The sequence below is a fragment of the Pectinophora gossypiella genome, chromosome 14 (assembly GCF_024362695.1).
Source record: "Pectinophora gossypiella chromosome 14, ilPecGoss1.1, whole genome shotgun sequence".
Taxonomy (NCBI): Eukaryota; Metazoa; Arthropoda; class Insecta; order Lepidoptera; family Gelechiidae; genus Pectinophora; species Pectinophora gossypiella.
In genome coordinates this window covers 1,490,077-1,502,219 of record NC_065417.1, presented here as the reverse complement: position 1 = coordinate 1,502,219, position 12,143 = coordinate 1,490,077, and the positions used below count along the sequence as shown (strand labels likewise).

Below are 12,143 nucleotides of genomic sequence, written 5' to 3'. Positions count from 1 at the left end.
ATTTTTTTTTAATTTTGGCCTGGTTTCATTGAATTTCAGTTTAGGTCATGATTGTCTCACTCACTTTTTGAACTTCTTTCAGCTATGAATCACTTCCGGTATTATACATTGGCAACAATACTAAATTTCACTTTTGTCTATGGATTTTTGACATTGACGTTTCTAATTATTCTGCCAGTCTCAGCTTTTGCCTGCATGTGTTTCGTTTGCTCGTCGGCTTTGCAAGAGCACACTTTTTCGTGTTTTTACTAATAATATAGCTCCGACTACAAACTCAGTCGTGTCCGTACTATATATAACGATACCAAAACTGCCCCAAAATGATTTTAGTGGATATTTATGATATGGTGATTAATGTGATCATTTTATCGATATTTTATTGCTTTTAAGCAGAATTCGATGTTTTATACTTGAAACTATATTTCAGGCCGGATGGTGGACATTAGTCATCGCTCTGCAAGTAGTTTTTATATCAACTTATTACTACTTGTACGCGAAGAGGAAGTCGAAAAAGCGTTACCAGGAGAACCAGTGTAAGGAAAAGTCTGTGGAGTGGAAACCATTGCCGTTGATCGAGCATGACGTTGTTGTTGAAGAACCCCCTTTAATGGGTAGGATTGACGACAAAGTGTTGAATGTTGGTGCTACCAGTTTCTTAAACCTGGACAAAGAAGAAAGCATAATGGATAGTGCACTGAAATCTCTGAGTAAATATGGTGTAGGGTCCTGTGGTCCCAGAGGGTTCTATGGGACCATAGATGTCCATTTAGAACTAGAAGAGAGACTGGCCAAGTTCATGGAGGTGGAGGAAACCTGTGTATATTCCTATGGCTTCTCTACCATAGCTAGTGCCATTCCATCTTATGCTAAAAAGAACGATATAATTTTTGTGTAAGTATTTATAATAATAATATTCCTTTTTAAATTCTCCCAGCTTCTGGGAAATTTATTTAATAAAACACCTTTGGAATGTTAAATTTCGGACATTATTTTTGTTGATTGATGCTGGATTTTTCTTAGTGTTACTAATTCCATTTACTATTTACTAGAATCTCTTATAAGTGGCATTTTTAACCTCCCTGATTTTCTAAACTAAAGAACAATTCAGAGTTCAGACTAGCTTAAAATCCCTTTTTCTAATTAATATATTTACTACACAATATACAATTACAATGTTCTTCTTTACTGCAGGGATGAAAAAGTCTGGTTCGCCATCCAAAAAGGCTTAGATGCTGCCCGAAGCACGATCCGATACTTCCGTCACAATGATGCAGACCACCTTGAGGAATTACTCTCTGAAGCAGCTAAAAAAAAAGAACTGAACCCCAAAAGGAGAGCATTCCTCGTCACCGAAGCTATCTTTTTTAACACCGGTGAAATGTGCCCATTGAAAAGAATGGTGAAGTTGGCACGGCAATACAAACTACGAATAATTTTGGATGAGAGCCTGACTATTGGGGTGAGCTCAATTTTTGTTTATAACCCCAATTGGGGTAGTCAGAGGTACATCCATCACAAGATGATCTTACCGGCCCGCACCTCTCCAAGTATCCTGTTAGATCAAGGTGATAGGTTATTTTTTATTTCTAAAGATTTACCATTTCTTATAATATTTATTAGACACACAAAAAGATACATAGTCAATTACATTTCATTTTAGTTCAAATAACTTTATTTTCAGACCATAATAATATCCACAGCAAAATAATAAATACAGAAATGTTTAATATAAAAATTACTAAAATATTAAAAATTATACACTAGAAATTAAAATTAAATTAGATTAATGAAAATGAAAATTAGGATTAAAATCAAGAATTAAAATGAACTAATTAAAGGATTTTAGTATGTATCAAGTTATCTTGACTGCTGGCTCTGACCACCCCCATAGCAATTAGGGGTGTGCTGTGTCTAATCTGTCCGTAATTAGTGTGGTAAGATGACTAAATGGATGTGTATGGCTTTCATACATAAATGTATGATTAACAATATTATGAAATGGCAACCCCATTTTTTTGTTTTTTTTTTTATAATTATCTATATGATTTTTTAATGATCATGTTTGTCCAGCCAAATAGTTAATGCCATCTGAGGGCAAGTAAAAAAAAATCAACAATATTTTTTTTATTTATTTATATAATTAAAGTATTACATTGTTAAATAAACCACTGATACATGAAATCCCATTGTATGAATGAAACTAAACATAAGTGACAACTTATCAATTAAAAAACTAACATGGGTACCATACTAAACAAATAAAATTTAGATCGGCTAGTAAATTGCATCTGCAAACATAAAAAATTACCACATACTTATTACAATTATTGGTTGGCCCAGTTACTGAATACCAGCCATTTGGATTCAATTAGTGTATGTGTGAATTTGGTTACTTTGTTTGCCTTTATCTAACATTCTTTCGAGGTTTTCAACAGCCCGGGCACTCAATACAAAAATCTCTATTCTACTCTTTATTTTTTTTTTTTATTCTTGGTTTTCTGTTTTCATTCTGTATAATGTTAAGTTGTTGTTGTAGTGCCTTTACAGGGTTCCTGTTTGTACCTTCCTCTACTTTTAAGACCTCTGTAAAAACATCAGGAATGCAATAAATATCTTATCTCGCTTAAGTGTGAGCAGGACAGACATTCTTCGCGCTTTCCCTTACTCCTTAATGGTTGAGATCCGTTTAGACTAAGTAGAGCTAGAGTGCTTGGCAGTATACGAACTAGTGCGCGGAGGAGTGCCCGTTCTTCTTCTTCTTTGTCGCTCCCTCACTGCTGAGGATCGCGACCACAGGTTATGGTTTTCCACTCGGTACTATATACGGCATATAGCCATGCTGCGTGGACCGCCCTCTGTATGCTGTCGCCCACCGTCTTCTTCAGGATGTCAGACCACCTCGTAGGTGCCCTTCCTCGCGCACGTTTGCCATCCATTTGCCCAACGATGATCTGCTTCGCCAGACTGCTTCGGAGACCACATAATGTACCTGTTCTACTCATCACAAATTTAAAAGCCACGCTCTTGTCGGAGTGGCATTCTCCATCCTACTTTTTTATTGAATAATAGGGCCACGTCTGACGCCAGTGTTGTGGCGCCCATAGTAGTCTATTTCAAAGTCACACTAGGAAATACGATTTTGTAATAAATGTATGTTCCAACCAGGTCATAGGCAAGCACGGGCGCGGCATCACGGAGTATCTGGACATTCCTCGCGACGAGATCGACCTGATAGTGGGCTCGCTGGAGCACTCGTTCGCGACCATCGGAGGCTTCTGCGCCGGCACGCACTTCATCGTCGAGCACCAACGATTGTCCGGGCTGGGTATGTATTTCCTAAGGCTTTATATTTAACTAGCTATTGCCCGCGGCTTCCCTCGCGTTTTCAACAATTTCACCCCCTCTTTGAATGGGTTGGGGTCAAAAAAATGAGGTACGATGTTGTTGTTACTCACAAATAGTCTAACCAATTTTTAGCTTTCTACCTTGAAAATTACGGAATGCTCGCTACCATGTCGCTAACACCCTGTATCATAGTAGCAAAATATAACTTCTAACTTACTATGTTATCTATCCAGGCTACTGCTTCAGTGCGTCTCTGCCGCCGATGTTGACGCAGGCAGCGATATCGGCTCTCGATATCATAGAGGAAAAACCGGAAATCATCGACGAACTGGACGAAATCTCTAGGAAATTGAACAAGTGAGTATATTCTGTTTCTTTTTATGTATTTTCAGTTCACGTGAGATTGAAACAGGTTTTTCTACGGGGTAAATGTAAGCATGGAAGTGTGTCAGGATTATAAGACATCCCTAGCATTATCCCGCTTTTCACAGGGTCCGCTTAACTAAACTGAAGATTTGACATTTCCGGTTTTATCAGAAGCGACTGCCTGCCTGACCTTCCAACCCGCGAAGGGAGAACCAGCCCAATATAGGTTAGGTCACATACCTCCGAAAATGCATTTCTCGGCAATGTGGATTTCCTCACGATGTTTTCCTTCACCGCTGAGCTCGTGATAATCATTTATGATCCAAACATGAATTCGAAAACAAATTCGACAATCATTGGTTTAGGCCTGTGCGTGCTGGATTCGAACCTGCGACCTCAAAGTGAGAGGCAAGCGTTCTACCAACTGGGCTACCACGGCTGGTCAGGATTATGACTCCTATCATAAAAAATAGGAGGATGTTTTCAACAATTCAGAGTCTGTGTAGAATCAAATATACTGGGAATTCCAGTACGGGACATTGTATTGTACTTAATGCATCGATATTTTCCTTTGTATTCGTGTTTCTTGAAGGAAACTGCTAGGAATCCTTGTAAGCGGTTGTATCGTTGATACTTACACCATATTGTGGCGTCTAAAAACATCCTGTTAAAGCTGGAAATTTGACGTTTAAATCTTGGAGATTAGGATTGTGATAGACGTTGGAGCATACTTCGGACACTCCATACAAAAATTACATTCTTACCGTAAGTGCGAGCGAGACAGACAATCCGCATGCGCTACTCCTTACTCATTAGCGGTTAACGGCCATTTAAACTAAACTAAGGCCCAGAGGGGGTGAAGTCGCCGCCCGATACAAATTAGCGCGGGACGGAGAGTTAACATTCCATCATCATCATCATCAACCCATTAACGTCTCCACTGCTGGGGCTCGGGCCTTCCCTATGGATGGATAGGGAGATCGGGCCTTAAGGTGATTCGTTTTCCATACAAAAGTTGATGCAATGCTACAGGAAACCACCGTCTACAGGTAATACAAAATCGTTTCATGCGGAAAGCCACGGGAGCTCCGTGGTTCCTTCGCAATGAAAATCTGCACATTGACCTAGGTCTGCCAACCATTGCCCAATGGCTCAAATTAGCTTCCAAACGTTTTTTCGATTCTGCTCCGCACCACCCAAATCCCCTGGTAGTTGCGGCTTCCGAATACATCCCGCTTAGGGACGGTACTGAAAAGTATCGGCGTCCGAAGGACGTAATATACGATCCCGACGACCCGATTACTCTAGCCATAGAGGCAGCCAATCAGCTCGCGACACCAAACACTTCAGGACCCCGATACCGACCCCGCCGGCGTGGTCGACGATTTCCCTCATTCAGCGCTTATCGCTATCGACCCACTAGGGTCGATTAATTCTTTCAAATATTTTTCCTCTCAGACGACGCCCTGAGCCGAGGTTCGCGCCCAACTGGGCACCCTCAGGCCTGTTGTCTTAAACGTTGTACCGGGTGAGAGCCTTCAGCGCTCCCCATTTGTCCGGCCAAGTAGTTAATGCCATCTGCGGCAAATCTACAATAAGTCACGTCAAAAAAAAAAAAAAAAAAAAAAAAAAAAAAAAAAAAAAAAAAAAAAAAAGCTACAGGAAAGCGGATAGAGGAATATTGTTTTAAAACCAATAAATAGTAATATTTTGGTGTATTATTTTCGCTAATTAACAAAAATTTAGGGTCCGAATACGAGAAGTACCATATTTCAGATCCTCAATTTTGATCAATTCTACATTTGTAGTGGTGCAGATTACAGTGTATTTGCTGTGCGTGTAGAGGTGTCAATGTTAGTTTGTGTGCGTGATAGTTTTTTTTTCTCTAAAGGCTTTGACTGCTTGACAAGTTATAGAATGTCAGTGACAATTTATAAAGAGATTTTGTATGAAGAGAATAAATATAAATAATAAACTAAAAATACTACAATCTGAGAAAAGGAATATTGGAAAAATATTTTTGTTTAAACGCATATTATTTAAACATTTTATATAATGGATAAGTACCGTGTTTTAAAAGAGGACATATATTATAATAAAAAGTCAATACATAAAAAGAAATGGCTGTATGGGCATAGTTCCCTTTGCCTTGCACTTCGGGGAAATCAAACAAATAAAAAACGTTGTTGCATTTGCCGGCCAAAATAGTGGTCAGGTCATTATAATTAATTGTTTTTCCATCCAAAACGTAGAGATTTATTTATATTCTCTTTGCCGCGGGCTTTTTGGTGGGAACGGGAACGGGAAGGTTGCTTTCTTCATTGAATAATCTAAATAATTAATATGAAGTGATGTTTTGTGGTTAATGATCGCATTAAGTTAGTCGGAAAACATTCGCGATAGTGTTATTATATCGGAATATTCAATAAACAAAGTGTACCTATCTATTTTCGCTTCGCACCAACAAGCCGCTTACTTCGTTTGGGGTTCGGAGTAGGAGTCTGCTCCGAGGGTGGGGGCTTAGGTTTCATCATTTATCGTCATCACCATTCATCATTTCATTAATCATCATCAAGAAAAAAACACAAGACATGGCTGTATGGGCATAGTTCCCTTTTGCCTTGCCCTTTGGGGAAAACTAAAACAATTAAAAATAAGATAAATTTTGAAATTCTTATATAGGTGTAAACAATACTAAATGACAGATCTAAACTAACGAAAATCTTTTTCTTTTTTCTATTTGACTTATTTATGAGTTTTAATCAGTTCAGGTCCGCGAAACAGCCCATTTCAGGCCGCGTGTATATCAAAATACTACTGTACTTCAAAACGTCCCAGCCTAACGTCCTCGTTAAAAAAAGACGTCCTAACCTGAACTAACTAACATAACAATAAACACCACGCGTAAATATACACAACATAGAATTCGATTAGCTGCTAAGTGTCCCGCATGCTATCACCAGCTGTCACTGACAAACGTATCCAAGGATTTCGATGAGTCCGGTCCGCGTATGAAGTCCCGCGGATTTTATTGGAACTAAATGACAAGCCATAATAATTATATGCGGATACTGCGACATCAGCGCCGTGCTTGCGGGACTTCCTGAAGCGCTATTACATCTTTCAAACGCGATGCGACAAAGTTTGAACCGACGCAATTTAGAAAAAATCTACCTTATTATTACTGTACTGTGATCGTTATTTGTAAGGTCATACAATACAAATATTTACACAATTCTTTATACATAATATCATTAATATGACATATTATGCTGTTTATATTGTGGAAATATTGACGGACAGACTTAGTGCCGTAATAATAAGGTCGATCTTTGTTTGAATCTGATTGAAAGATGTCGTCTCACGGACTCTAATCAAAGTTATAGTAAGTGATCCTCAAAAGATAGACATAATATGCTATTGTGGACTTTTCGGTAGACCTACAGGGGTATCGTGGGTCCGAAATGCAAAAGAGGAAAAATTCAACCATACATACACGAATTTATACAAAAAGATACTTGTATATTTTATATATCCTAAAGCACCCCCATGAATCACTCTACTCATTGGTGAAAACCATATGAAAATCCGTTCAGTAGTTTTCGAGTTAGCTGCATGTTCCCTGATGCGGCTAATGCCTGTTAGAATATTACAAAATAAAAAATACGATAAAGACGGAAGGTACTTTATTGCAAAGTACATTATTGTAGAATTATAATAAATATTATTGGTAAAAGTGATACTTTTTGAAAATTCCGTAACAAATAGACGGGTTCGCCAAATTCAATTGTAAAAAAAATACAAAAAGTAAAAACAAGCAATTGGGTTTGAACCGTGAAACTTAAGAACGGTGGCGACTGCTTTACCAAATGCGCCATACATACCTATAGACGGTAGAAGCAGACTTCAAATTATGCATCTCTTTTAATAGCTAACCTAGTTCACATGTGTGTGTGACAGCTTCGTGTTTGTACACAAATTGAAATGACACCAACTTTTGATGCAATGTTTCAATATGATATCTGCAGTAAATACTTTAAAATTGTAGCTTAAGTTAAAGATAATGTATGTGAGATTTCGCCAACTAACATTTTACCGGGTCAGAAATCAACACTAAACGAATAAATGGAAAAAAATGCGAAAACTGCAGAAGTAACGCCATCTGCTGACGCAGCGTTACCTAGCTGACTGAAACGCATCACCTTAAACCATCACGCGGGCCCAGTGCGGATTGATGGTTATTAACGACTGCTAATGCAGCCGGGACCAACGGCTTAACGTGCCTTCCGAAACACGGAGGAGCTCGAGATGAAACTTTTTTTTGTGGTCACCCATCCTATGACCGGCCTTTGCGAAAGTTGCTTAACTTCAACAATCGCAGACCGAGCGCGTTTACCGCTGCGCCACCGAGCTCCTCACCGTTCTATACGTAGTATTATTCTATATTATATGTCGCTAAGTTATACTTTGTTCGTTTCTTATCTTTTTGCCAAATACCTATAGGTCAGTTTTTGAATGTTATCAGTAATATTTCCACGGTATTTCGTTACGTAAACGAATACTTACATTGAGACTGGTGATTCATAGCCATGTGATGCAGACGAGGAAAGCAAAATGGACATTGTGCACCTAAAGGGAAAAACACGTTATGAGGATATTATTACGTTACACGTTATTTATTTACTTCAGTTCACTGCTAATAATAAGGATATTTCGCAGTTTTTAGTACTCTTGGCGATCTATCGATAGTAAGAATCGGTCTTTCTTTTTGATCGGTCTTTTTAACTAGTCCTAACTGTTAAGGCCGACATGTAACCCTACCGGCATGGTCGACGAATTTCCCTCATTCAGCGCTTATCGCTATCGACCCCCTAGGGTCGATTAATTCTTTCAAATATTCTTCCTCTCAGACGACGCCCTGAGCCGAGATTCGCGGCCCAACTGGGCACCCTCAGGCCTGTTGTTAAAAATCGTCTTCTATCGTGTGGGTTGTGAGGTGGATTACCAACCTCATCAACCACCAGGGTTGATCAGGGTTACTATTGAGCCGCCAAAGGCCCCTGACATGACTCAATGTAACGACTGCATACTTACATCAGTAAGTAGTAACCGGGACCAACGGCTTAACGTGCCTTCCGACGCACGGATCGTCTTACTTTCGGACAATCGAGTGATCAGCATGTAATGTCCTAACCAAACTAGGGACACAAAGTGATTTTTCTCATGTGTCCCCACGAGGAATCGATCCCGGGAACTCCGGATCGTAAGACCAACGCTCAAATCACTAGGCTACAGAGCCGTATAGAGGATAATAAGAAACTACATTATTAATAAAATAACGATGAGTAGAGTCTAACTGATATGGAATTCCCTGCGAGCATAATTTTTTCCTTGTGCTTGGCAAAATCAGAATAAGTTTCTCATTTATGTATAGTGAAAAATCATTAATTCAAAAATTGCTCACTCATCACGAAATCTCAGAAACTACAAGTGTGCTAGACTCAAATTTTGCATGGGGCTTCCTTTTAGGCTGTAGGTGCTCGCTAGGACGGGATTTTGCGAAATTCAACCCCTAAAGGGGTAAAAGAGGATGGAACAGTTTGTAGGAAACTTTAAAAAATAAAAAATTACTTCAAAAACATATTATTTAAATAAATGTATAAATTATTTCATGGGGTGAAATAAGTGGTGTAATTTCGTATGGAAATTAATATATTTTTGAAGTTATTGACTCAAAACTCACATAATACGAAGCCGGAGCGGGTCGCTAATTTTGTTATTCTTATTATTTTTTGGGTTTGATTCCCAGTGGGGACATTGTCAAAATCATTTTGTGAGACTGTCCTTTGTTTGTTGCGGACTTTTCAGGTTTGAATCACCTGATTGTCCGGAAAAGTAAGATGATTCCGTGCTTTAGTGGGCACGAAGCCATTGGTCCCGGCTATTAGCCGTAAGACAACAACCAACCCGCAGTGAAGCAGCGTGGTGGAGTATGCTCCATACCCCCTCCGGTTGATTGAAGGGAGGCCTGTGCCCAACAGTGCGACGTATTTATAGGGTGTTTATGTAATATAATATATGCATTATTTTTTATCATATTCTCCTTCCAATTTTCAGGGCGCTCTCCCAACTGAAATACTACACATTCCGAGGCAACGAAATTTCCCCGATCAAGCACATTTACTTAAAGAAGGAAGAATTGACTGATCGTTTGAAGCATAGTTATTTGAAGAACGTCACCCAATATTGCTTAGAAAAGGGCGTTGCTATGACGGTAGCTGCTTACCTCAGGGACGTCGAACACGATTGTCCCGAGCCGTCGATTCGTTTAGCGTCGAATAGGAAACTGAATGATGATAATATTGACCTAATATGTTCGTTGTTGGACGAAGCTTATGAAAAGGTAGGTCCGAAACCCGATTTGCAACCTGTTTGATTTGTTGGATGTTATTTAAGGTTTGTATTGAACTTTGTACAATGATTGGAGTGGAAAGATATTGTGTATTAGTAAACGCTAGGTGGTTTATATATGTAGAGCAGTGATGGCGAACCAATGGTACGGGTGCCACTGATGGCACACATCAAAATAATTTGGGCACGGCGAATCAATTACATGCGTGCCACTGATGGCACGAAACAAAATAATTTGGGCACGGCGAACCAATGCACGGCATTAATTTAGGAGTAAGTTGTTTATAAACTTAACCAGATGCTCAGAGACATTTGAGTATCACTTATAATTATTTTCTCTTTTAAATTGTACGAAAACTTGTGCCTGATAAACGATAATGTCTTTAAAGTACAGTGGTGGCACGTCGTGCCTACATTGAATATTTATTTGGGAGAAACGGCAAGTAAGTGTATAAAGGTTCACCACCCCTGACATAAAACAACTCGGCCCTCTGGTGACTGAGTTTTCAAATACAAGACAAGGATACAAGTTTTGTTTTTTTTTTGAAACAGTTAATATTTAGGAATTATTTCTCATACAATTGACAGCTAGCCGTCGCTTTAAATTTTCTCGAATTGGTTTTTAAATTTTATTATTTGACTTCAAATGCAAGGGTGCCAATATATTTGTGTGTGTGTGTAGATTTGTCGTATATGGAATTAAAAACTTGGCCGGAACGGTATACGCTATAAATAAATGGAATTATTTAAATCCTTGTACAAAGTTCACACATAAACCATTATGATTAAGTACATATTTCATTAAGGAATACATTTTATTTATTTTGTGTACATTTAAAGTATTTTCGGTTAGGAATATGTATTTTTCATGCATTTTATTTCAAAGTGACTAATGTTTCTGTTCTATGATGTCTTTTTGTTCTGAGAATCTGTTCTAAAGAGCGGTTTCTGTGTAAGTCTTAACCTTTAATAGCGTTTTTGCACTACGATCCTTAAAATAACGGACCCGAAATGGTAGTAGAACTATTTAGGTAAGTGGTAGCTTTCGGACTACATCCGATATCCGTCATACGATATCTCTTAGTAATTTTCTACCATCCGCCATTCTCGGGCTTTGATCAGAGGTAATGCGAAAACGCCCTATACCCTATTTAACGTAGCATGATTGAAATTACATATAGCGGGGGGGGGGGTAAGAAAAGACCGGGGGGGGGGGGGGTGTAAAAAGGCCACAATTCATGTAAAAAAGCAATATTGCTATTTGTTCACATTGCGCACTTACATTTATATGTGCATCATGTGGCCTTTATAACCCCCTAGTCTTTTTCTTACTAAGCTGCATACTTTTAGTGCCAAAGGGACGTATCTCCCGTTTCTTTTGCACTAGGCGATAAGCATATCGCCAACAGCAACATCAGCAGCAATGTCGTAAACAGCAGGACAGAGATATAGCAATGTCTATCTATCTGTTATTCTAATCATACTACATTATATAGAGAATGTTGTGTTCTTTCCGTGTCAAATGAAAACAAATTTAAAAGGAATAAATATTATGGATATTATGGAATAATTACTGAATATTTAAAGTTTATTTAATTCCGTTGTATTGTAACTTGAAGTTACCAAGGAATGTTGTAACGTTATTTCTTGAAGTAACATAATCCGTCAATAGTATTAATGTAATGTTGCATTTATTAAAATGTTCACAGAAATGTGTACATTACCTACCTACTTGTTGCCTTGGTAAAATGGCATATACAGGGTATAAGTGACATCGTTACGAATACTGAGGGGGATGGTCCACACCATGATTCTGAGTTGAATGAATTTCCAATCGGAACATTCATGTAAATTTCAGTGTTTTTTTTTTAATTATTTTCAGTTCCATAATTTTGCGACGGAAAATTCCACTTGATATCAACTCAGAATCATGGTCTGAATCACCCCTCAATGTTTTCGTTACGTTGTCACTAACACCCTGTACACTTAGTATACCAACTCCACTACTGGGTAAAGGCTTC

General features: G+C 38.5%; 1 protein-coding gene across 1 annotated transcript; it reads left to right on the top strand.

The window, feature by feature from the left end:
• The first annotated feature begins 166 nt into the window (after positions 1–166).
• LOC126372496 (serine palmitoyltransferase 1) lies at positions 167–10,953 on the top strand. The gene is made up of 6 exons (XM_050018294.1): positions 167–347; positions 428–891; positions 1,192–1,459; positions 3,166–3,325; positions 3,579–3,702; positions 9,829–10,953. Exons 1-6 carry the CDS (start codon positions 321–323, stop codon positions 10,145–10,147), a joined length of 1,362 nt encoding a protein of 453 aa, XP_049874251.1. The 5' UTR covers positions 167–320; the 3' UTR covers positions 10,148–10,953.
• The last annotated feature ends 1,190 nt before the right edge of the window (positions 10,954–12,143 follow it).